The sequence below is a fragment of the Peromyscus leucopus genome, chromosome 5 (genome assembly GCF_004664715.2).
Source record: "Peromyscus leucopus breed LL Stock chromosome 5, UCI_PerLeu_2.1, whole genome shotgun sequence".
Lineage (NCBI taxonomy): Eukaryota > Metazoa > Chordata > Mammalia > Rodentia > Cricetidae > Peromyscus > Peromyscus leucopus.
Genome location: NC_051067.1, coordinates 68093039 through 68119625, shown reverse-complemented (window position 1 = coordinate 68119625; position 26587 = coordinate 68093039). Strand labels below are relative to the sequence as shown.

Here is a 26587-nt window from a genome sequence, read left to right as displayed (position 1 = left end):
GCTGAATAAAGTTAAAGAGACTGGAATTGGAATGATGGTAGTAGAAGCTGGGAGTGGTAGCCAAAAACTGGATTGTGTGGATTCACACACATATTTTTTATTTATTCTATGTGTATACATGTGTGCCTGAGTGTATATATGTGTACCATGTGCATGCAGGCACCAGCAGATGTCAGAAGAGGGCATCAGATCCCCTGAAGCTGGAATTATAGGCAGTTGTGAACCATTATATAGATGCTGAACTTGAACCTGATTCTTCTGCAAGAGCAGTAAGCATTTCCCCACTGAACCATCTCTGTATTACAAATGAAAGAAGGGCTGGTAGGGTTGACTAGTGGAGGGGAAGGTGAAAGGACTACAAGCATAATTGGTGCTCTGAGGTTCGGGGCTGGAGCTTTAGGAAGGCTGGGAAAGCTTTTCCAGCCGGTTTCAGAGAATGATGAGTATTTATTTGGGGACACATTACCTGAGATAGCAGAAATGTTGACAGACAACTGAATATGTGCATATAGGATTCAGAAAGGAGGTCTCCCTACAAATATAGGTGTGGGCATACAGATAACATGGGAAAGGAAGTAACTGAAGGTTGTGTGTGAGATGCTGAGTCCGTGTGTATCATAAAGCTCCCAGGTAAGGCTGCATGCGGTCTGCAGTGTGTACATTGAGCTCTAACTACAGGAAGAGGCTGCTGTCATACAGGACAGCATTTTATCGTCACTTGTAAGATACCATGTGCCATTCTGTAACTTACTTTGGGTTATTTATTGGGTCTTATGACATGCATAGTCTGATCATTGATTTCTTTAGGCAGTTCAGCTGCTGAAGCCAGGGGGAGTACTGGTTTACAGCACGTGTACAGTAACTCTGGCAGAAAATGAAGAGCAAGTTGCCTGGGCCCTCACAACATTCCCCTGCCTTCAGCTTCAACCCCAGGTGAGAACACTAACATTTCCCAGTGTTACCAGCATCTCACAGTGTGACGTGCACTGTTACACACAGGATACTATGGAGTGGTGTGTCAAAACTCTGAAGCACTCTGTTCATAAGAGTGATGGTGTATTCTGACTGACCATGGGGATTCACATAGCCAAATGAGAAAGCAGCTCCTCTCTCTGTGCTCTGCCATTGTGCTAAACTGGGACAGGCTTGGGTATCTTTCTGATGTTTATTCCACTTGCTAGTATTAACACTGCATCTCCAAAAAATGCTTTTCCTTTTCTTTCTTTCTGGTTAGATTTACTCATGTATATGAGTATGTTGCTCACATGTTTGTATATATACTATGTGCATTCCTGTTGCCCATGGAGGTCACAGAAGGCATCAAATCCTCTGAATCTGGAGTTACAGATTGTTGTGACCCACCATATGTGGATACTAAGAACCAACTCTGGTTCTCTGCATGAGCAGCAAGTGCTCTTAACCATTGCGCCATCTCTCCAGCTGTGCAAAAACCTTTTACTTCCTTTACAGACCTACATTTTTCTAATTTGGAAAAGACTGAGCATTTTTGCCTCTGCCACATCAAACACACTGCAGCAGTGGGCTGCAGGACATCTGAAAACTGGACATGGGGACAAACTGCAGCTCAGGAGTGTCACCCTGTAAACTTTTATGTTAATACAGGATATTATTTAAGCCCTTTGCAGTTTGTCTAGTGACCACTAACCTGAGTTCTTTGTTACATTTTTTATTAAAGCAGATTCAATTTTAAGGTATTTATGTCTTCAGGGATGTAAACATTCAGAGACATTGAGTATCTGACTTTGTGGCTTCTTATGCAGAACTCTAACAGGTTAAAAACAATCTAGAAATGCCGGGCGGTGGTGGCGCACGCCTTTAATCCCAGCACTCGGGAGGCAGAGCCAGGCGGATCTCTGTGAGTTCGAGGCCAGCCTGGACTACCAAGTGAGTTCCAGGAAAAGGCGCAAAGCTACACAGAGAAACCCTGTCTCGAAAAACCAAAAAAACAAAACAAAACAAAACAAAAAAAAAACAATCTAGAAATGGCCCTAGACAAAGTGATTAAGATAATTACATGTAAATGAAAGCAAGACTTCAGACTGCATATGGAATCTGTTTAAAGAAGTAACGGAAGATTCTCTCCTCACTGCCATGGATGACTGTTTTCTTGACAGTAGTTTCTTTTCCACCAGTGTCCAAAACACTTGTCTGTGGAATGATGACTTGTTGGCATTTCTGATCTTTGGCACTAGTGGTTTAAAAAAAAAAAGTCACTGAATTCTTTCTGATTCCTTAAAACCTAGTTGATGCAGCCATGATTTACATACCCTTTTCTAATATGTATTCTTCTAGTGTGTATAAAATAAGAAAACTTCCATTGTAGAGTTGATGTGGTTAAAGACATTTTAGATGTCTCAGGGGCTGTTAGAGAATGAAAAGACTGACTACTCATTTGCTTCATTGATAAAGTTCCACTCACTGATACACCAGGCCCAATAGTGTGCTGTGGGATGTTCTGTATGCTGTGAATATGTGTTGCTCTGATCAGTTGATTTTAAAAAAAAAACAAAACGCTGATTGGCCAGTAGCCAGGCAGGAAGTGTAGGTGGGGCAAGCAAACAAGGAAAATAATGGGAAGAGGAACGTTGAGTCGGGAGTCACCAGCCAGACACAGAGGAAACAAGATGACAAGGCAGGACTGAGAAAAGGTACCAAGCCACGTGGCTAAACATAAATAAGAATTATGGGTTAATTTAAGTGTAAGAGCTAGTCAGTAATAAGCCTGAGCTAATGGCTAAGCAGTTATAATTAATATAAGCCTCTGTGTGCTTCCTTGGGGGACACAAGTGGGAGAGATTTGTCCCAACTGCCAGCTAGCTGGGATACAGGAAAACTTCTGACTACAGTATTGTCTTTATTTAGCTTAAGAACTGGGTATTTTACCTATCTTATATGTGAGTAAAAAAGAGTTAGGTAAAGCTGCTTGCTTAAGTGTTATAGCTGAAATATGTTAGAGCTGCATTTTTAAATCTACAAGCTTCTAATCATAACCTTCAGGCCTTTTGTAATATCATAGGACTATATAAACATGGAGGATCCTAAATAAGTAAGAGCTCCTTCATCAGGTGGCCACATAGCACTGCTTCTCTACTTCCCTCAAATTGGCATGTGCATCCCCATAAAAGCAAGAATGTTTACTTTTACTTATTCTTCTGGAAGGGGTCAAATGCACAACCAGTTTGTCTTTTTAACTTAAGCTAGGAAGAGGCAACTTCCTAACTATAGTACATTCAACCCTATTCGTTCATTTCTTCCCAACAGGAACCACAGATCGGAGGAGAAGGAATGGCGGGAGCTGGCCTGTCACCGCAGCAATTGAAACAGCTACAGCGATTTGATCCGTCTGCTGTGCCACTGCAGAATGTGGACACTGATTGTCTTGGAGATGGCAAAAGAGAAGACATGATCTGGCTGGCCAACAAGGATTGCATAGGCTTCTTTATTGCAAAGTTTCTAAAATGTAAAAGCACAGAAGAGAAGGTTTCTCAGAAATGAAAATTCAGAATATTTTCTCTGTGTGTTGCTTTTTCTTACACCAAAGTGTTGACAGGCCGGTGGAGTGATGGCATGAATTTTCAGCAAACAGGAAGATGCTAACAGTTTCCCTGAGATCAGAAGGAGCAGTGTGTATATGTGGCCCTGGAGAAGTAGAGGGCTGGAAAAGCATAATCTGCCTTAAATGATACAAAAGGAAAGGAGGAATTGCCTGGTGGGGGGGGGTATGGAAAATATTGTAGGTTTTAACTCATAAATATTAGTCTTTCTAATATGAAAAAATAGTCTAAAGACGAAAGAATAAAACTCTAAACGTTTCACATGTTTATGAAAAAGCTGTTTTCTATTCAGAAGATGGCAGTGGTTATTTCATTATGCATTCAGGCCAGGGGCAGTAACACTGACTACATCATGCCTGAGGTAAGTGGGCTTGTTACCTGAGTCTCCCCACTCTCTCTGCTTACTAATTCTAAATCAGGCCTCTTTTAGTTTAAATATTTATTCACTTAGTCACTGTGTATGACCTGTGTGTGGAAGTACTGCTCATGCCATGGCATATATGTAGAAGTCAGAGGACAACTTTGGGAATCAATTGACCCCTTTTACCTTGGGTTCTGAGGTTCGAACCCATGTTGTCAGGTTTGTGCGGCAAGTACTTTTACCTACTGAGCCATCTCGTTAGCCCTCAGCTCTCTTAAATGAAGTTTGGAGTTGTGCTAGATAATAATCTAAAAGGTGAAATATAGGTATTTACTTTGTAGATAAAAAAGCAATTGAGAATAGTCCATATTTTGGCTGTACTTATCATTTTCTGGAATAGAAATCATGGGAAATTATAGAAAAATGGTTGGTAAGAAACAGAAAAGCAATTACTGACAGCTAAGACCTGTCCTGGTGCCGTCTGCTGGGCCTCAGCTTCTCTTGATGAACATAAGCAGCTTCACAGAACACAAGCTCCAGGCAACTGTGTCTGATAGGTAAGACAAAATAAAAAGCTCTTCCTATCAAATCTGAGCTCACCTCAGACAAAAATAAGAAGCTTACCCAGTCTGCAAAAGTGACCAGGCATCCTGCCACTGTGGCTAGTCTACTCGGATAATATATCCAGTCTGCCTGGGCCACAGTAGCAGCCTGAGTATCTGCTTTTCAGAAACTTGGTCATGTCCTCATGCAGGCTTCATTCTACCTGATTTGGAGATAGACTCAAGATTTCTAGTACCCAGCCACATTTGAAAGGTCTCGTGTGCAACACACTAGACTGGCTTGTTATCTTTCATTTACATAACTTCCAAATTACTGGGCTTTGGTTTTGTCAAATGGACAATTGGAAGGAGGTGCTAATAGTTCCTTTTCCTTGTAGGTTTCTTGTAGGAAGGTCTCACAACAACTTACCATATCCATGATGACTACAGCAGCTCTTGGATCAGGAAAGCCTTTGGGTGGCTTCTTCCTGGAGAAGTCTTTTAGCAATGTGATTCCAGTTTACTATGTGTTAGTTTGAGCTCGTTCCTACACTTGGGAAATACACCAGGATAGATAAACCAGGTTTTGTTTTGTTTTTTTCTTCACTGTCACTGCTTCAGAGTAGATAGTCAATAGGTGTTTATTGAATATGAAAAATTATATTGAATTTCCTAAGATTCAAGTATATAAGCAACCCCTCTTCCATCTTTCATTCTGGTTGTGTCCAGTAGATGCCATTTTGACTGAAGAGAAACACTGTCTCCTTGTGGTACTTCTCTTTCAGGGACTCAGGGTAGCCCCTCTGATTTTAAAAAACGCCATAATCATTGTTTTTGTTTTTGTTTTTGTTTTCCTGCTCTCTGCACATCCTTATATGCTAAGGTGGGGTGAGAATGGGAGAGAAACAGCCTACCAGCAAACCTGCATGGTGTCACCTTTTAGCCATTCTAGTAAATACCAGAGTGCATGCAGAGCTATTGAAAGATAACTCTGCATGTGTTTAAAACAGCAAGGACACAGAATACTGTTAACAGTTTTCCTATTAACATGGGCCATTTCCAGTGGATTTCTTCCCCTTAATTTGAAAGCAAACCACACATTCTTCAAGGACACAAAAATGTTAGAAAAAGGTGCAATAGATGAAAAAAATCAGGGACACTTGGAAGGATATTAAATATATCTTTTAAACATAGTTTTAATATAGATTATTTCTATGAAAACAGAAAAAATATTTAATTCAATGGTAAATACATGTTAACTAGAACCCTATGTTAGATTTTAGTTTATATAGCAAAGTGAATAAAGCAGTTAATAAGAGAGAGCCAGCAGTACTCCACTTGCTGGAATAAGACCAGAGCATCAAGGAGGAGCAGTAGCACCTCACTGAGCAGACAGGAAAGCTGTGGGTCCTCTTAAACGTGAAGTAAGCTTCTAGGTATGAATTGGGATTGTTCTACAGGTTGAATTTAGGTGGGAAGAAGATGCCTCTGGTTTACACTGTAAAAAGTTTTACCTACCTTGTTTTTGTTTACATCTTAAATTAGACATGAGGGGAAGACCAAAAGAACACCAGGTTATTGGCATTGGCCGGATGATGATGTTCCACATGGTAAGTGTGGGATCTAACATGTTCATTCCTCAAATGGCAATTAATACCCCTGTTAAACAGTGTAGAAGCCAGCTCTTTGTTTCCATGAATGACTTTAAAACAAGTTCGTTAAACAGTTTAGTGTCATGACAATACGTGTTTAACAGGAATGCAGAGCAAACGATATTAAAATGTGGCGTTGTCTCGAAGTACAGTATGACGGTGAGACATCCTACGTTTAGCAGCACCTTTTTTTGGTATCATTTAAGTAAAAGAGCAGTAGAGAAAGAGCAGAGGAAAAACTGAAATGACTGACATAGAAGTATAACACTATTAACTCTATTTCTATTTCCAGCATTTCCTGGGTTGACTACAGAAAAAAGAAATAAGGATTCTACAGCTGAGTAGGTTAAGATTAAGCCTTTGCTTGTGAAAAGACTGGCAATTACATCCCACAAGTCAATAAATAGCCCCGTCTTCCTGAGGATTATTTTCTTATTTCTAGATCTGCTGCATACTGCTGACATAGCCCCAGTGTGCACCTTTCTACAGATGTGCCCCTATGTCAGCTCCGTCAGCAATATAGAGGAATGCCCTGATGTGCAGAAGCATATTCAGAGTAAAGTGATGATCTAAGAATTGAGTACAGAATTTAACAGGTGGACACCATTAGAACTATTTTCTGAAAGGGATGAATGGTGACAGCAAGTGAGGGAAACAGCATCCTTCATGAGTCTGAGTGGCACAGAGCCATTCCATTGGATGCAGTAACATATAGGAAGGGATTAGATCACTGCTAAACATCTGTGAAATTACTTACATGTTATTTTATGAGAACAATCTTAATTTGGGTCAGCTTAATTTATATATAGTCTGTAAATTCTGTAAGCACTATACGTGCTGATTCTAAGGGGAAAATTTCATTTTATAAGCATCTAAAACACTGGTAAAATGTGTATGCAATTCATATTTTAAATGTTTTAGTTTTCTTGGGTATAGGATAAAGTATGAAGCGTAAAACTTCTTTAAATACAAAATTGCTTTACTTATAAATGCCTAAGAATATTTGGGAAGAACCTGGAATACCAGGAAACAAATAAAAAAAATATTTATTATAACCATTATTCGTTTTAGTAATATATGGATCTGGTTGGGTAATCGCAGATAGGCATTTTCCTGGGAAATGCTTCAAATGCTAGTGGCCCATGCAGCTTATACAGTCTTACTTATCCATCAGCACTGGACTCCTGAGAAATACAGGTTTTATAGCCTTAGCATAAGAGCATTGTACACTTCTTAAAGCAGGCAAATTGAAGCACGAAGAAAGTGTCTTCTAGGTTCTCCTTCAGAGTAGATGTCTCATGTAAGAAAATATTCTTAACTTTTTTCACTTCAAGTCATTCCATTTTTGCCCTGATAATATCTAAGGACTTAGCAGAAACTTGGGTTATAAGAAGCACTTCTGGGTTCTGATGGACAGTGAAACTGTTGGAGTAGATTCTGGGGGAAGACCAGTAGGGAACTGACGATGCACAACAGGAGCAGTAGGCAAGGGGGGAAGTGAAGTGGGATAAGTTATAAAAATTTATTTCCCTACGAAATAATTGCACAAGCTGTGTAAACATTTCTTACTAAAACAAAATACTCTGACACACAAGATTGTACATTTCCAGTGGAACACTCACAGTACAAGATGCCCGTGTTTTCTCTTCTCAGGAGTAAAGCAAGAGGCAGCAGATGAGTGCTCCCCTGGTTACCTTTGGCAGCAAGCTTCTTCACATTCCCTGGCTGCTCCATGGATTTTTAAAGCAACATAAAACACAGTTAAATACTAAGCCAGGTGAGCAGAATTCTCAGCCATCAGCCTCTAGTTTCTGCGTTAGTCTTTTGTATTCCACTTCATCTCAGTCACTCACACACTCACACTCATGTGCACACGGCGGCTTCGGCTTGGATACTCCAGTGCAGTGACTATAGCAGACACTAGCTGCTAAGAACGTGTTTGTCACAATCAGTTGTGGACTGTATGGAGTAGAAAAACCTCTGGAGTTTGGTTATAGTTACCATAATTTATGGTTAAAATTAAAAACTTCAAAGGATGGGATAACATTCAGAAATCAAACCTCAAGTCAAGCAATCACACATATTTACAATATGTACAGGCTCTCTTTTAGAATGGGGAGAGGTGTCTAGACAATTTTATTAGAAATTTCCTGAATGTGGGTATTTCTAGTCCCTGTGATTCATAAAGCAAATCTGCTGACTTGGCATTAAGACCCTAAAATAGTGTGATCAAACTGATATATATATATTATATATATATATAATTATAATAAGGTGTTTGCAGAAATAACATTTACAAACTGTCTATACAGTACACAGTACTAGTACATAGAAAATAGATTCTAACTTTATAATCCCCTTTGTGTAAGGCAAGACTGAATCTGTCCCCAAATTTAGTCAGCCAGAGGTACAAGCAAGAAACAGTGGTCCATGAAAGAATGACACAGGCCAGGTATCTGGGTATTAAAAATCTGGAGAAATTCCACTGGTCATCTGTGCTGCATCTGGCTCACTGGATACATTAACTACATTTTAGAAGCCACTCTGTTAAGTGGCAGCTACCCCAAACAGCTTTGGGAGAGTCCAGGGTAAAGGTGGAGGACTGCAGCTGGACTAGGCCAATTTATGTGGTACTTACAAAAGAATGTATATTAATACTTGATTGCATGCTATTGCTATTCAAGCAACAGCAATACAAAATATACAAGACAGATCACAGATGGTTGCAATGTACCCCCAAAGATTTTGCTTAAGGATGATGTTACACAAGACTCGGGGGCAGGAACACACACGGTCATTGGCGGATGTAGACGTCTCTGTTCCACTCGCCAGCCTCGTTCCTCCTCTTGGATATTACTTCCCCTTCCTTGTCACAGTAGCGATCCTTAGATTTATGCCGGCTTCGTTGTTTGTTGCACTCGTGGTCCTGCTCTCGACCCACGTCCCTAGAGCGGTGGCGAGACTCCCTGTGTCTGTGGCCATTGCTGCTGTGGGTCTCGTCTCTGTGGTTATGTTCCCGGTGTGGGGCATAGTGGTCCACGTGTTCATGGGAATAGTCTTCCTTTGGCTCCACATAGGCAGAGTCTCGGCTCTCCTGGGTTTCAGAGTCAAATGTCTCTTGCCTAGAGAGGCCTCGACCTGTCCCACTGCGGTGGTTTTGGTGTGTGGCTGAGGAGGAAGAACGATGTTGGGATTTCTTGACTGGTTCCAGACAAGGTTCTTCTTCAGCTTGGGAAGCAGACCGGGGAGCAGAGCGATCAGTCCTCTGATCACCTTGAGAACCCTGGAGAAAAGGAACACGTGAGGGCATCAACTAAGGACAGAACCTGAGGACTTGAAAGTGTAAGTCCGTCCCTTTGAAATACCCAGAATGCTGAAAAGAAGCCTAGCCTAGCTTAGGCACTTTTTGAAACACCTGGCCGCACTGCTTAAATTGGACTTGTGTTCATGGTAACATTGCATTTTAATGATGGGGAAAGAATGTTCTTTTATAGTCTTGTGATTCTAGTACTAATACAGGTGCCTTATACTATAGTTTTAACTAATCTGCTTGAGTAGATTAAAACTCATTAAGATGGGGCATTTAATGGGACAGGTACTACTCTAGAACCCTCCCAAAGGAGACAGTGTCCTTAAGTCAGCCGCTAACTTTTCATTATCCTGCCTTAGCCTCCAAAAAGGCGAAGATGATAAGCAAGTGGTATAACATGGAGCCAAGTACTCCTCCTCCTTTAAGTCAGGTGTTAAGCCCTTTGGGCTAGTGCACTATTGTGGTTTTAGAAGCAGGACCAGCCAGAGAACTTGCTGAGGTTTTTACACAGAAAGAAGCAGAGCAAAAAGGGTTTGACTGCAGCCTGTCTACCCCCTTAGTTACCATGCCGTTAGTGGGCTTCCGAGGCTGAGCTGCTGATAGTGTGTTCAGTTTACAGGTACACAGCTCATACGAGAGAGCCTCGGTTAAATGGCACACATGTTTCTTAGTTTGGTTAGCAAAGGATAGTAGAGCAAGCATGGAATTACCTCTCTGGGATTGAGTCCCAGGGGTATCAGCTCAGGCAGCCTAGATTCCCTATGAGAACCATAAAAGGAAGCTCTCTTACCTGTGAATTAGAGGCTAGGGTGGGGCTCATAGGTAAAGTTGAAGTGGCTAAAGTTCGGCTAAGGAGAGGGTTGGGGAGGTTACTGCTGGGTGGGTGGGTGGCCTTCCAGTAGGCCTCCAGATAGTCGGCCAGATGCTCACAAGCATCCTCAAGCTGGTTCTCATCCAAGATCACATCAAATGACTCCTGCTAAAGCAAGCATTTCAGATAGAACATAAATGCAACCCAGGACCAAGCTCCCTCTCCCCGCCAAATGTACAAGTAGAGGAGAGGCCTTGCCCATTGTATTTGTTCTTGCCCTGTTTTCTCCTTTTCTGTTGGCTCAGTCTCTTAGCTTATGTACGTGTGTCGCCTCAAATCCTTAATTAAAACACTGAATGTTGGTTACCTGATTGCCCCAAAGTGGACAGCTATCAGCATGATTGGTAAGGGCAATGCACGGGAGTTATGATCAGTTGTGAAAAAAACACACAGATATGATGGTAGAAAAACATGAAAAATCTAAACAGTTTAGAAGGGTGCTTATTCTTGATACAAATTGCAGGAAGTTCTGGAAGCTAATGAGACAGGATTAGGTCATGCACTTTGGCAGAAGTAGCTCAAACTACTGACATTTTGACATCACCCAAACTTCACAGTTCAGTGGGCAGGAGAGATCCTTTACTTTTGAAGATTTAAAAATGTTGATCTAGAAATTAACATACTTTAAATCAATCCAATCCATAATGATAGCTTTTGAAATAGTTGTACTTTAATGAACACTAGCTGGGATCTATAGTCCCAAAGTATATAAAACTAGGAATGTGTTTCTGAGAAACTTCCTGGTTAAGATAGCTCACTGGGCCGGGCGGTGGTGGCGCACGCCTTTAATCCCAGCACTCGGGAGGCAGAGGCAGGCGGATCTCTGTGAGTTCGAGGCCAGCCTGGGCTACCAAGTGAGTCCCAGGAAAGGCGCAAAGCTACACAGAGAAACCCTGTCTCGAAAAACCAAAAAAAAAGATAGCTCACTGGGTAAAAGTGCCTTCTGAGTGACTCTCCAGAACCCATGCCCACACTAGATGCATAGCATTGCGTTTCTGTAATTCCAGCACTCCTACAGGAGCATGGGGCACAGGCAAGAGAATCTTGGAAATCAGCTAGCCTGGTGTACACACTGGCCAACAACAAGAGACCTTGTCTCAAACAAGACAGACGGCGGGGCTGACACCAGCAGTTGTCCTCTGACCTCCATGTAGCCGCGGTAAACTAGCTCACATCTGCATTCTTAAATATAAAAGTCAACGTTTAGTTTGACATGATCCCAAGTCAATTTCTCAGACACCTGTTAAGAGGAGACAGTTTATTCCCTGTGGCTAGATATGGATAAAAACCAGACTCCAAATAGGTCGATCTTACAAACCACAGTCCTGTATTAGAAAGTGAGGCCTGCCTAGGATACGTGTAGCATTTTTGGAAGGGTGATCATTACCTGTCCTACAGATGCTCAAAATGCATGGTCACACAGGCTGTGACATACTTTACTTTTTTGGAATGAATGCCATTGTAAGTAAGGAGGAGTATCTTCCCACAGTATGTAATTGCAGTTTTTAAAATGCGGGTCTGATCTCTTCAGCTGTTTGCACTATGTAGATAACTTACCGGAGGACACTGGGCCAGTTTATCAGCTGCTACCATCTGGACATTGAGGTGTTTTGCTTGAGATTTCCCTCGAGATTTTATTAACCTTTGTAAAACCTGGAAAAGGTAGGGATTTGTAACAGGAATATCTGTGCTCAGGTAAGCTACGGGGTACACTATGAACTCGTTTATTATATATATATATTACATTATATACAGTAATATAATACATGGATGAACAGCATATATCATTGAGAAATAGAATAAAACAGAGATTAACCCCCAAATTAACATTCTTGCATAAGTCTCTTACAAGCATTAAACACTAGTATAAAACTGATGCAGAGTCTTTTTCTAGCCTAACTTCTCAAACTTTCTGCTTCATGACCTATTTAAGTTTAAAAAAAATTATGAACCCCAAAGGGCCATTGTTTGTAGGAAATATTTCGAATATTTATCAGAAATCTTAGCACTGTTAATTCATTCAAAAATAAATCTAGCACATGTTAATATAAATTACTTTTTAAGAAACCTTTAATGAGAATAATGCTTCTATATGCAATTTGCTATAGTGTACGGCTTTCTTGATGGTTGTAAAGAGAACATTACAGTGTTATATAAAGGGGGCTGTGCCTCTTCAGAGAGTTGGTGACATTCTTCAATGCTATACTGAAGATGAATAAGTTTATTCCTTCCCATAAAGACCTGTGGCCAGGAAGACTCAGGAGCCACAGGGAACAGCTTCATGTACCAGATAATCGCAGTCCTGTGGTCTGTACTGCAATATGACTGGACCTTTCACTATGCTGCTGTGTAAGGTCATTCATGGCATTCTGTATCTTCTACACATTTACATACTTCATTGTTGGCAACAAATGGTTCTTCTGAAGTGTCAGCAGATCTTTCCTTAAGCAAAATCAGTCAAAGTACATAAGTCTGAATGAGCACAGTGGCATTGGTGTTTCTGCTTGAGACAGTTCACTCTGGACAGTGGCTGAACATTTTAGTTCATTACACAGGGTGTTAAACAGTTTGTTACTACGGCATCAGGACATTCTTATGTGGAACTGTGAGAACATAACGTGTTTGCTGCTACATGCACTCATGCTTGGACCCCACAGCTTTAGCACCATGTGTGCAGATGACACCGGTGTGGGAAGGAAGTAGCATCTGCATTTTATCACGGAAGCGGCCTCTATATTATGAGCCTTCTGAAACCATCTCAGTGAGCCATGGCCCACACTTGAGACCACTGCTCCCAGCCATGACACTAACCATGCTCATACTTCTCTTCAAACTTCTTGACTAGTATGGATTTTTTTCAAAAACTCTATGTCCGTAATAAAGGCATAGCTGGTGACTACTGGAAACCAGAGCAATAAAACACATGGCAGTAATTTCTGAATATAGACAAACAATGGCAACCCCACTTACCTTAGGAGAAGAAATCTTTACATACACTATAATAGGGGCCAAAGAGGTCTTACTGAGTTGAGCTGGGTGATTAATTGTATCTGCATCAAGGACTACCAATTGTAGTGTTCTTGCAAGTTCAAAAATCCTTTCGATTTCACTCTGAACTTCCGCTGTAAAAGTTAAACAGAGTTTATTTAAAAGGACACATTTTTAAACTACAGTAAACTAGAATAAAATGGCACACTATTTCTTTATCCAAAGAGTCAGCTGCTATTTTAATGATTATACTCAATATGACTGATGAAAGGTGTTGTAATCGGTAGCCATTCCAGCTTTGGTCTGGAAGTTCCAACCCCCATTGAGGCTTCGGTAACTATCACGCCTACAAGGCGGGGCCAAGGGAGGGCCCTGAAGACCTGAGATCAGGATGCGCTGTGCTCTCTTATTTCCTGGACCTGGATGCTAGAGGTAGACCAAGGGGAGTTCTCCAGAGAACACTGCTGGACTGCGCTGCATCTTTTCCAGAACCCGCCCCCTAACTATCCCTTCATTTGTAAGTTACCCACTAAATAAATCTTCCTTTTAACTACGTGGAGTGGCCTTAATAATTTCACCAATATCTGGCACCCAACATGGGGCATGAATCCACGACCCTGAGATTAAGAGTCTCATGCTCTACCGACTGAGCTAGCCGGGCCGCAGAGCCACCTGGCCGTCCAGGTGCCCCTGCTTGGGGAGCGGCCGAAGATGGTTTTAACTCACCTATTCTTGAAAAGGCAAGTCACTGTCTACATCAAAGTCTTTACTTGGATGCTTTGAGAAACCACAACCTACTCACTTGAGATACTAACTTCAAAATAATGTTTTCTCAGATACCTCTGATACATACAGTCCTCTTGCAATAAATACTACATATCACATCTGATCAACCTCTTAAGTTTACTATTTTATAAGAAACACAGGGAACAGAATTGGATAAATGATAACAGTGTAACACAGCAAACTTCAGACCATCAGAAACTTTCGGAATAAGTAGCTCAGTTTTTCAAGAAAAAAATAAAGTTTTATGAAAAATGAGAGATTTGAGACACTGAAATACAGTATATGGACTCTGTCCTATTAAGATAGTAGTTTATATATTTGTAATGAATAAACTTGGTAAAACATGTCAGGCTTTGCTTACCAATAATCTGGGTGGGAGGGTGAAGAGTCTACGTAAAACAATCTTTAGCTTTGCAGCTACCTGATGAAAGTATCACCAGCACTATATATCTACAGGTGTCACTGTCTGGAATGTCATTTCCTCCCCAGGGCAGTCCTTGTATCCAGTGATGCCCTCCTCAATTTATTCTCTGCTCCCTGGGCTCATGAGCCACTGACCAACTATCTGTGATTTTCAGTTCATTTATGTATCTTTTGTGTCCTTTGCTTCTATGACCCTGGCACCTAGAATACTGCCTAGCAACCATTAGTTCCTTAATGTTTTACCTTGCCTCTTTATGATGTGTCTTATAACTCCCTTTTTGTTAAGCTATATACTTTAGCCAAAGTGACATATGTTTTTCAGAAGCTTCTTACAATTGCCACTGTCTCAAATCATCACCTTCTCAATCACTTTCCCTTCTACATGCTTTCCAACTTTAAATCTCAGCTCAGGATATTTTCTGTGAAAACCTTCCCCATGCATGGCCTACAGCTACTGCAGCATTAATTAGCTCTTTGGCACTGGGTTCAGCTCAGGAACACTGTGTTCACTCTGTATACCAGTGACTCTTATTTGCCTTATTGCTGTTCTGAGCTCCTGCATCCAGGCTTTAGCACGTTATTTAGTACATAGTACATGCTCAATAAAATACATGGAGTAGAAGAGGCATTTAAAAACTGCACAACCAATAGTTGTAAAGACTTTTAGTTGGTCACTGTAAATAAGCTGCTTGACTTTGTTAATTGGTTAAGTCTATGAAATGATAGCGTAACAGTTTTCTCAAGTATCAGATAAAATAAGAGATTACTATAAGCAAAAAATATCACATTTTCCTTCTTAAGAAAGAACAATTATAAGATGGGGTATCACTGTGTGGCCCAGGCTGCTTTTGAACTTTAATCTTTCTGCCTCATCCTCTGAAGTGCTGAGGTTAAAGGTATGTGCCACCATACCTATATCCCTAATATATTTCCAGACCTAAAGATTCACCACTGAGTGTTTATTAGGAGACAAAATGAAGTTTTATTTTATGTGTTATGTCAACATGCATGCAGGTGCCCACAGAGGCTAGAAGAGGATATTGGATCCCTTGTAGCTGGAATTACAAGTGGCTGTCAGCTTCCTAGTGCATACTAGGAACTGAATTCCAGTTCTCTGCAGGAGCAGCAAGTGCCCTCATTCATTGAGCTATCCTTCCAGTGCCCCAAAACAGTTTTATGAAGTATTACTAAAAGATAAAATGTTACTGTGTCTCTCTATTTATATAATTATAGTTCAGAGTAACTGAGAAACTTGTATTCTTTTTTTTTGTTGTTGTTTTTTGGTTTTTGTTTTTCGAGACAGGGTTTCTCTGTGTAGCTTTGTGCCTTTCCTGGGACTAACTTGGTAGCCCAGGCTGGCCTCGAACTCACAGAGATCCGCCTGCCTCTGCCTCCCGAGTGCTGGGATTAAAGGTGTGCGCTACCACCGCCCGGCCCAGAAACTTGTATTCTTAAACTCTGCTTCCCAAAGGCTTTACATATCTAACAAAGAATTAAGTGAACCTAAACATGTCCCACAACTTTTAGAAATGTATAAAACCAAAAGCCTAACAATATAATAGTTAAGCATACCAGTAATTAAAACACCAAACACATATTTCAGCAAGCTATAGTGGCTGTTAGAAGTTCTGAATTTTATCTTACTGTATGTTAATAAACAATTTCCAGTTACCTCTCTATAAATCTGTAAATGCATCAAAGTCCCCACAGGACAGACAACTGACTTCTGTTATTCTGTTTGCTCTGTTATCAGCCTCAGCATGTAAAACATAGTTTTGAATATGATATCACCGATATAACTGTTCAGTGAACATTTCTGAGACAAATCACACTGCTAATGGTAGGTGGAATGTTCTGACTTAAGCTATCTTAATAATCTACACTGAAATCATTAGGACTACAGACTGTTTACATCAGTTTTTCTATATGGTACCTGGAGTTATTCTCTATTCAGATCTGCTCACTGTTACTACTAGGTAAGGAATATTTAAATAGCTTAAGCTCATTGTTATTGACTGACTTACCTAAGCTTGACCTTGTGTTGGATCTCTCTATTATTGCATGCTTACTGGGATTGTTTAACACTGAGCGTTTGGCGAGGGAGATGTCAGCAGTGACTCTTGTGATGGATATCCTGTTGGAGAAAAGAGAAAACCCTAAGGTTCTTAACCAAATAAAAAAGAAGTACAGCTCCAAAATTTAAAGGATGGTTGATATATATAAGTATACACATAAGGGGCTAAAGAGATGCTTTAGCAGTTAAGAGCATTTGTTCTTGCGGAGAACTCAGGTTTGGTTCCTCACACCGACATGGTAGTTAATAACCTTCTGTAACTCCACTCTAGGAGACTCAATGTTCTTCTGACCTCCATGGGCACCAGGTACACACACATATGTATATACATATATGAAGACAAAACACTCATACATATTCAATAAATAAATATAAACTTGAAATACACATGTGTAAGTATCAACATTTATCTATATTCATACACATACATGTTTCAAAACAGACTTATTAGGACAAGCAATCATTTATTATGCACCTGTTTTGCCTAGCATTTACTGATTGCTTACCAAGTCTGACTAAATTGTCCCTGAAACTTGTAAGAGATCCACATTTGCTGATGGAAAATAAATAGAAAAGAAATTACAAACAGCCTTATCTAAAACTTCATGTTAGTATAAACAAAAATTACTCTTAAAATAAATTGAACTGAGCTTCCTAATTCTGTAGTCTTAGTGCTTTTACAGTGTTGTGACATGCATGAAGAAGACAGCCTTCAGAGAACTGAGAATCTAGTGGCAGATGGAGAATGAACATAGACCCTAAATGATGACAGTACGATATGCATAGCACATACAGTCTATTATGACAGCAGTAATGAATTGAAAGGTTTCACATGGGGTAGAACTAAAGTAGTAGTACATGGGAGCTGAAAACAGGAAGCAGCTTGTACTTGGGAAAGTTGAATATTCTGGGAATATTCAGATAGGCAGTAGGAAACTGAGAAAAACGAAAGGCTTACAGTATCCATGAAGAAGCCGGTGACAGTAAAACTACAACCAAGAGGTGTGGTTTATAGTCTAGCCCAAAGTCAGAGCCCCCAGAGCATCAAGTGGCCTGATAAAAATTATCTATTTGGTGTAAAGCCAGAGGCTTATGGGAGTAAATCAGAGGGCCCCTGATTAGGGGGCTGGGAACATTAGATGGCGAGGGGAAAAAATGATTCTGAATGTTGAGTCCTCAATCTACTTCTCCATCTTGGTCTTTTGGAAGCCCAGCTTATATTTATTCTTTTATATCCTCTAGGTGTCAGAAAGGAGGATGCTCCTCTGGACAAACAGCAGAATGACTAAACTATGTACACCAAATGTCTCCTCTACAGAATACTCAGCAAGAATGTCCTATAGGGAAACGAGAAGCCGACAAGCCTCAGCTATGAGCACATACTTCCTGCTTATGCCTGTTTGCCCTTTTCTTAAATATAAGAGCAGCACTGGGCATCTTTGTAAATGTCTTACAGGGGAGGCTATAAAAGAAACAACCATTAGTAAATACATTTGAAGGCTAAATTATGTTCCTAGAACTGAAACATAATTTATTTTTAAAAGCTCAGGATAAGGAGGTTTTGGAAATTTAAAAAAAGTGACAGTAGAAATCAAAAGTGAACGGATGGAATTAAGGGCTTCTCTAAAAGAATTAAAGCAAAGAAACAAAGAATAGGAAAGGAAAGTTTGAAAGTTGAAGAGTTGCCCAGCAGTTCAAACCCCATATAGTTATAAGCTAATGAGTTAGTTTCAGAATAAGAGTCTGTATTTTTATATTGAAAGTATCTAGCACTGATTAAAATCCATACCAGACATAAATCCCATCACACCAGAAACCAAAAAGCTTCCAGAGGAAAACAGGGCAAGAGCAACATTGGGCTAGACAAGAACAACGCAACAGCCTTCAGAACCCCTCATGTCCAAGTGCCAAAGGGTGCACTTGCCATCCCAGCACTTGGAAGGACTTCGAGTACGAGGCCATCCCCAGAGACGTAGTGAGACCCTGTCTCAACAACAATAAAACCGGTAACCATCTACACCATCAGTTAAATAGGTTGATTAAAGACCTTTCTAGACATTCCAGAAAATCATTTTAGGGATATGATTGAAGGATGTGTTTGGCAGAAATGGAAGGATGAAGGTTGAGAGATGACAGGAGATTGAGGATAGAGGAGCACCAACCCAACAGCCATTGGAAGAAATCCCCAAGGTACAGTGTCCTGGGATGTTAGCACAAAATGCTCTCATGTATTTGGGGGTGAGACGGTAAGGTGGAGTGGCAGCACTGGGGAAGCTCCAGCTGTACATCCCATAATAGGATTCTTTTTATGCTGAGCACAGAGAGCACATAGCTACTCAAGTCATCATTCCTTCAGTACATATTTACAGAATACTTGCTGTATGTTCATTTGGGTCAGGTGTGTTTATCTGGGCAACATAGTAAGATGACCTGACCACCCCCCCAACCCCCTGCATCTCATAAAAAAAGTTTTATAGAATTTAAACTTTTATGGAGGAGCCAAGATGATAGAGAAGTAGGCAGACACCTGATGTCAGTGTGGCAGGTCCCATTTAAAAATTAAGGCAGGTTAGTGAGGATGGAGATGGAACAGTGTGGGGGGTATCAATTCAGTGTTCCGAAATTTTGAACAGTCCATTAATGTGGCATGTAGATTTGGAAGGAAGGAGTCATGTGGATACTGAGGGAAGAGGATTCCAGGCAGAGGGAAGAGCAAGTACCTAAGTGAGAAGCATTGGTACCACGTGATGCTGATAACCAAGGGGCTAGTTATGAGCCTCCAGCAAGCTCCTGCTACTCACTGGGAAGCAGCTGCCCTGTGATGGGGACCATCATGGGGATACAGTGATGACACATGTACTACCTGTGTGGTAGGCTTTCTAGGCTGCATAGTTATTATTGCTTTGGATCTGCCCCCAAGTAGTTGAAAATCTAAGGGCAAAATTTCTGGAGATAATTAGGTTTAGACTAGTGGTCTTCAACCCTTGCAGAGTATCTAAATCATCATATAAGCATGTAATGATAGATTCCCTCCCATATCTTAGCCTCTGAATTTGGTCCAAGTCAAAATAGGATATAGACTCTTAGGAAGGTTGCTGCTCTAAGGACAGAGGGAGAGAGTACTGGGAGGGAGATCTGGAATTGTGGTGTGTGTGTAGGGAGGCCAGAGATGAAGAAAACTAGTGCAGTGGAAACTCCATGGAGTCTATGAGAGTGACCCTAGCGAAGTCTCCTAGTTATGGCTATCTTCTATAATCAGGCAAGACTTCTAGCAGTGGGGCTGGAATTTCAATCCACCTACAAAACCTTCTACCTACAATCTGCCCTGCCTGCAAGATGTCCTGGGGTAATGGTGGTGTAAAACTTGTGGGAGGGGCCAACCAAGGACTGGTCCAACTTGAGGCCCACACCACAAGAGAACCCACGCCCAACACTGCCTGGATGGCCAGGAACCAGAGGCAGGACATCCCGGAGACCCAGGGTAGAACCAACATGAATGGCAAAAAAAAAAAAAAAAAAAGTCAATGAAATGATTCTTAATGATATTCTTCTATACCCATAGATTAGTGCCTAGCCTAATTGTCATCAGAGGGGTTATCATCCAGCAACAGATGGGAGCAGATGCAGAGGCCCACAGCCAAACACTAGGTGGCGCCAGAGGAACCCTGTACAACGGGGAGGGAGGATTGTAGGAGCCAGAGGGGTCAAGGACACCATGATAAATATGGCCCACAGAAACAACTAAGCAGGCCTCACAGGGGCTCACAGAGACCGAAATGACAAACAGACCCTGTATGGGTCTGATCTAGGTGCTCTGAATAAACCTTAGGCTTGTATAGCTTGGTGTTCCCGTGGGACTTCCAACAGTGGGAGTGAGGGGTGTCTCTGACTTTTTTTGCCTGTGCTTGGGACTCTTCTTCCTACTGGGTTGCCTCATACAGTCTTTATGAGAGTTTGCACCTAGTCTTACTGTAACTTAGGCCATGTTCAGTAGATATCCCTGGGAGGCCTGCTTTTTTTTTTTTTTTTTTTTTTTTTTTTTTAAGATAAATGGAGAAGTGGATCAGGGGAGAGAGGAGGTATGAGGAGGAACTGGTAGTAGTGGATGGAGGGGAAACTGCAGACAGGATGTAATGTATGAGAGAAGAACAAAATAAGAAAGGATATACTCTATGTCATGTAGTTCATCCTGCTGCAGCTTCCTAAGTACTGGAACTACAGGTATATGTCACTTAGCCTGGTCTGTCATCAACCCCCAGCAAGTGTACTTCAGGTAATTCTGTTCTGCAGACCAGATATAAAACTATTAATTTTGAAGACATTGTCTCACGTCTAAATAAATTTCCTACACCAGAATATAAAGTGATGTAATGTTTCCCAGGATTATTGATTTCCAATAAGACTTCTTCACAGAACATTCTGATGACAGTGTCTAATATCCCTGTAGCAATTCAGTACACATTCAACACATTTCAGGGCTGACAATTGACATTTGAGAGTCATCAGGGAAGAAAGCCAACTTCACCCCAGATGGTAGCTTGCCTTCTTCACCACTTCCTTGTTAATGCACCTGTTATTGTCCTGAAAGTTACAATGATTGCTTTGCTTACATGGCAAAAACAGGTTATGGCAGGTCCAGCTGCTCTACATGCTACTGGAAGAAGAGGATTTACCAGCTCCTCTTTAATGTGACACATGCTGTTTCACAGCCCACAGTGATTTTGACTGGTCTCCAGAGCTCCCACAAATGATCTTAACTGTGAGGGCTTAATACTACAATTCTTGATAGCCTAGAACCTCACCATTGCCAACATTTCCCATTGTACTCCTCCCTTATGGCCTTAACATATAACTTAAAAATATAACTCATTCAGTGAATTCTAAAGAGTACTTAAGTTCTCTTTTAGATTGCCCTGTGCACATACCTATTAGGCTTCTGACAAGTTCCCACTCTGTCTTGCTTTGCCAACATTAAAGACATTTAATGAGACATTTACTCTGGATATGTACCCACAAATAAAGGTGAAATTTTTACATCCTTTGAAATTCTACTTTACTTGGGAGCCCTTAATGCATGGTCACAAGACCAGACTGTTGAAGTGCGGTTCAGGATGAGCAAGGCAAGACCATCAGTAATGCACATGAAAATACTTTTTGCTACAGGCTGCAACAGAAATATGAAGTAGAAATTCAGCTGATTATGACAAAGCTATACCTGGAAGAAGCCTTCCAGAGGATTAAGCCAAATCTCAGGGAGTATTTGGTGTTATTCGGCTTTTAATATATCAGCTGTTTCCTGCAATGAATTTCATGTGTGCTCATAACTTCTCCCAAGTATTTTATCTGAAATACTTCTTAAGCATCCTAGGTCAAAAGAGCAAACAGACCAACTGCTGTCTCCTGAATTAAGGTAAACACCCTATGGAGACACCCCCAGCATAGCTTTGTTTCTTGTGCAAATCAAGCTCAGACCCTCCTTCCTCTGAGCCCAAAGGGCATTCCAGAGCAATTGACTCAGAACAAAAGGGTTTTTTGCATACCAGGTGCAATGAGACTTTGAGACAGGTTTCCTAGCTCTGAGCAGGGTTACTCCACCTGGCCAGAAAAGCCATAGGTCAGAGTTTTTGCAGATGGTAGGTGGATTATATTGGGCACCAGAGTAGGAGAAGAAGGAAAGAAGATCGACGGAGGAACGGACAGACGAAGATAAGGTGGCGATGTAAAGAGCCTAGTTAGCACTAAGGCTGTGAAAGGACAGGAGGTGAAGGGACAGAAAGGAGCTAAGCATGAGAACAGAATTGAAGCTGTGTAGATAGAATTTTATCTCAGAGGAATAAAGTGGAGGGGTGAAAGAGCTCAGTGTACTTAAATTCATTCCCTCAGATTACCCCTGCTGCTGTTCATAGCATCTTCCCCAGGACTCTGGGAGGAATCTCCGCAGAGCAGGCCCCCAGAAGAAATTTCAGTACTTTTGTCTAGAAACAATAGAATGACCCTACAATCTGTTATTTCATTTATTTTCTTCCCAGATAAAATCAATTTGGCTATGTGATTCCATAGAAAATAAGTCTGAGATCCAGATTCATAAACAATCAGGTTGAATGGAAGTAGTAAGTTGGTGAATCCTATTGTCTATTTTTTGCAGTTAGAAATGGCAATGAACATTTCATTCATTTATTTCATTCATAGACATCAAAGAGCCCACTTCAGCAGCATTTGAGGGTTGTGCAGATAATTCCAGATTGTGATAAATGAAAGAGCCAAAAACAATGAAATAAAAGTCATTTATAGGACCATTTGAAGCCTGTCTTTCCTGGCACAAATGATGAAATACCTTATAAAGTTTTGAAATAGTCTAATGGCATTTGGCTCTGTAGATGTTTACTATAATGTCTTCGGTACTGTTGAAGCATAGCTGCTGCCCTCATTTCTATTTCCTTCAGTCCTTCACTCTATCACACACGGTATCAGTTGTGCTATAAAAGTTTCCCTTCCTATGTCAGAAATGATTATATGTATAGGCATAGTCTACACAACACTGTATAGAAATAGAAAGGATGCTGAAATCTACAAATGTGATCAATTGTATTTTTGGTGTTAGCATAAAGAAAGGAGAATATGGCAAAGAACCAGATTTACCATGTGGGAAATAAAGATATGCACACTAGTGCTACCTGCTCTTGGGTTGCCTGTTAACTAGCCTCAGTTTAAACCTTGAGGTTTTACATTCTGGATTCTTACCATGTTTCTGATGGCCTAGAGTTGGCTTGGTGTTTATTATGGCATCCATTGATTATTTGATTGTCTGTCTTTTAGCAGTTATACATGCTTTCTATTGTCTCTGTGATTACAGGAAATAGTTTCCTTCAGTTCTGTTTGTTCTAAGTAGCTATTTATCATGTGAGTGTAGTATGTTTGTGTCTGGGATACTGTAGCTCTTGTACCAGTGTTCATAAGCTAAACTTGGTCTGACCCCTGCTAACTAGCTACACTCTCTGTGGGATCAACTGGCCATACCACTCTTTCCCCTCTTCCAGAAGACTTGGACCATTTTCTCTCTATGTAGATCTTTACCCTCTATGTAGCTGAGGTCCCTGCCTTTTTTACTTTTTTTTTTTTTTTTTAAGTTGAGGAGGGAAAGGATTGAGTCCCATCTCTTGGCCAGGATGTTTTAGTTATGCCCCATGGCTATTAATGGCAATATCCTGTAGAGGTCCTCAGAGTTCTCTAGTTGGCTTGCTTTACTACATCATTCCTTGGTACCTTCATTCCCTTTCCATCCTCTATTGGCCACGCCTTCCTCTGATTTAGTTGGTGAGATCTTAGATTAAAAACCTTTCTGAACAGTAACATCCTCAAATCTGTTGATTACTCCTTTCTCTGTACTACCTGTACATTGTATACACACACACACATACTGGGATGCTCTTGTATTTATATTCTGTTTGGCTACACAAGTTTCAATTTAAAATTTGCATACGGGGAGCCAGCAAGATGGATTAGTGGTTAAGTGCACCAGCTGACAAGCCTGAGGATCTGAGTTCAATCCCAAGGACCTACATGATAGAAGGAGAGAACTGACTCATATACACATATGCACACATGAAAATAAAAATAAATATTATGTAATAATTACTTAAAATTTGCATATGGGCTCTTCAGAGGCAGGGACAATGGCTTCAATGTGTCTGCATTTCTCTAACAAATAATACACAGCAAACACCATTCAGCACTCAACTGCCATTTTCATATTGAGTTCCTACAGGCATGGAGAGTACCAGAGTTCACAAAACATTAAATACCCTGCCTTCACATTCTTGTTGAAAAATGATAACAAAAAAAAAAATGTCTTAACACAAAAAAGAACATCAGAAAAATGGAGAAGGAAGAGAGGCTGGGTTACTAGGAGAACATGTGAAGAAAAAGTTCCTACCAGAGAGAACAGCAAGCAGACACTGATTGAACATGGACCTGGCTGGCTGGAGCACACATAATGCTAAGGAGTGAGTGTCAGGTACTGGGAAGTGGAAGGCTGAGGCAGAGAGATGCTGCCAGCCGCCACCATGACAAGTGAGATGTAAGGTACTGGTAAGCCACGAGCCACGTGGCAACTTATAGACTAATAGATATGGGTTAATTTAAGATAGAAGAACTAGATAACAAGAAGCCTGCCATGGCCATATAGTTTATAAGTAATACAAGTCTGTGTATTTATTTTATAAGTGGGCTGTGGGACTTCGGGGGTTTGGTGGGACCTAGAGAGAAGCTCTCCAGCTACAGTCAGGAAAATCTAACTGGAGTGGATAGGAAAGTGGAAGGAGAGCAAGTACAGTATGAACAACCCAGTGAGATTTCTAGGAAGAAGGGAAAACTTAGGTATCCGGGTGGGAGGTGGGAAGGATGTTAGGTCAAGTGTGAAGAGAAATAACTACAGCTAATGGCATTTCTATTGGGACACGAAATACTGATGAGAGAAGGATGTAGGTGAGAACAATGTCTGGGTCGTTTGAGTGGGAAGGAAATGAGGGATGTGGTCTAGTGCACAGGTGGTTGTGGGTTAAGTTAACCACTGCTAAGAGAACCATAGGAAGGGGAAATGAAGAATATTCAGGCAGACATGTAAGCAGGGATAAATGTAGTAGGGCTAACTCATGTCTTCTCTTGGCTTCTAACCCTCCAGCCTCCAGAAAGAATCTAGCTATGAGACCTAGTCTGGCCTTATTTCTCTGCCTCAGGTCAGGTGCAAGGGTTACAGGTATGTGTCAGTCCCTGCTTGCCTTTTTTTTTTTTTTTTTTCATGAAGCAAGAATATAAGTTCACTGTAGGAAAGTGCAGAGAGAAGAGGTTAAAGGTCGATGGGGGAGAAGATGGTAGGAAAGTCTTTTGGAAAGGTGGGAACGAGAATAGAAGAGGGTGTGCTTATGGTATCTGGGCAGCAGTGAGGACCAGTGGCTCCTAAACTGAAGGTCAGACAAAGAGCAGAGGTGGGGCCATATCCAGCTTCCAGATATAGGTGCTGTGGGAGGCCAGCTCCTACCTTTCAAACGGTTCCTATGAAGAGGAGAGAGGGACAAGAAACTTAGAAAGATAGCAGAGAGGAGACAGAAACACAGGATAGCTTCAGGAGGACCTGGATCAAAACCCAATGGTCCCTTTTGCCTCTTCAAAAGGGCTTTTTATAACAATGCCAAGGGGCGAGGCAAAAGACCTCTCCCTTGCTAGATCAAAGCATACCACACAGCCACTATGCAGATACTTCCAAATACCTGGTAACCACACCCATGGCCAAATCATCCCCTATGCCATCCCTGCTGGGGAAAGCAAGCTCAGATTCTCGACTCTAAGTTCTTACTAGGAAACTTCTGTGAGTCTCTACAAAGTGCAGGGACTGGAATATTCTGGGATGGGGATACAATGCAAACACTGAATCAGAATGCACTAAATGAAGCTACTTCCTGTCATAGAGAACAGAAAACAGTTAACTCTAGGGATCAACTATCTACCCCACAGAGTTTGACCATCTTCAAGACAAAAATACCCAAAACCAGCATTGTGGAACACTTACCGCCCTTCAAATCTGTGTTTTAAAAAATCGAACAGTGCTTTTTGCATCATATCTGTAACCTGTAATTGGATAATAAATTAAAATGTGAGAAAATCTGAGGATTAAAAAATTGTTACTGATTATAAGAACCAATTTCACTTCTCATTATTAACATTTAAAAACCTGAGCATCATATTTGGAAGAAGTGTGGTTACCACATTTCCTGTTTCCAAGCCCTAATGAAACAACCAGATAAAATTTCTGAGCCTATGATGTTTTAGTGACAAGAAATTACTTTGCAAGGCTTGCAGTGTTCTCCATTTGATATTTTTTCCTGGATATGGTGAGTTATAGCTAGCAGGAGTATCCAAGGCAACCTTCAGGAAAGCAGAGTAGTGAGCAAACTGTACCACAGCCTGAAAAACAACATGTTTGGCTGCTGTGAGTCAAGCTCAAATTCA

The 26587-nt window shown here is 41.0% G+C and overlaps 2 protein-coding genes and 1 long non-coding RNA gene across 13 annotated transcripts in view; 2 read left to right on the top strand and 1 right to left on the bottom strand.

Annotated features, from left to right (window-relative positions):
- Nsun6 (NOP2/Sun RNA methyltransferase 6) overlaps positions 1 to 10723 on the top strand; it is a 62671-nt gene extending 51948 nt beyond the window's left edge. The window contains exons 10-12 of the mRNA XM_028870506.2: positions 808 to 933; positions 3283 to 5061; positions 6024 to 10723. Coding sequence (XP_028726339.1) covers positions 808 to 933; positions 3283 to 3516 — 360 coding nt within the window. The 3' untranslated portion in view covers positions 3517 to 5061; positions 6024 to 10723. The remainder of the gene's footprint in view (positions 1 to 807; positions 934 to 3282; positions 5062 to 6023) is intronic.
- Positions 7629 to 26587, bottom strand: part of Cacnb2 (calcium voltage-gated channel auxiliary subunit beta 2) — a 356801-nt gene continuing 337842 nt past the window's right edge. For 6 of the 11 annotated variants that reach the window (XM_028870493.2, XM_028870497.2, XM_028870495.2 and 3 more), the window contains 6 exons: positions 26148 to 26206; positions 16533 to 16642; positions 13282 to 13433; positions 11869 to 11964; positions 10231 to 10419; positions 7629 to 9413 (listed from right to left, as the gene is read on the bottom strand). In XM_028870493.2, coding sequence (XP_028726326.1) covers positions 8925 to 9413; positions 10231 to 10419; positions 11869 to 11964; positions 13282 to 13433; positions 16533 to 16642; positions 26148 to 26206 — 1095 coding nt within the window. In that variant the 3' untranslated portion in view covers positions 7629 to 8924. The remainder of the gene's footprint in view (positions 9414 to 10230; positions 10420 to 11868; positions 11965 to 13281; positions 13434 to 16532; positions 16643 to 26147; positions 26207 to 26587) is intronic. The other 5 variants (XM_028870494.2, XM_028870499.2, XM_028870496.2 and 2 more) reach the window with 1 other exon arrangement.
- On the top strand, positions 15875 to 20137 carry LOC119088052. Its single transcript, XR_005091625.1, has 2 exons — positions 15875 to 16348; positions 17825 to 20137. It is a non-coding gene; the product is annotated as an uncharacterized LOC119088052 (long non-coding RNA).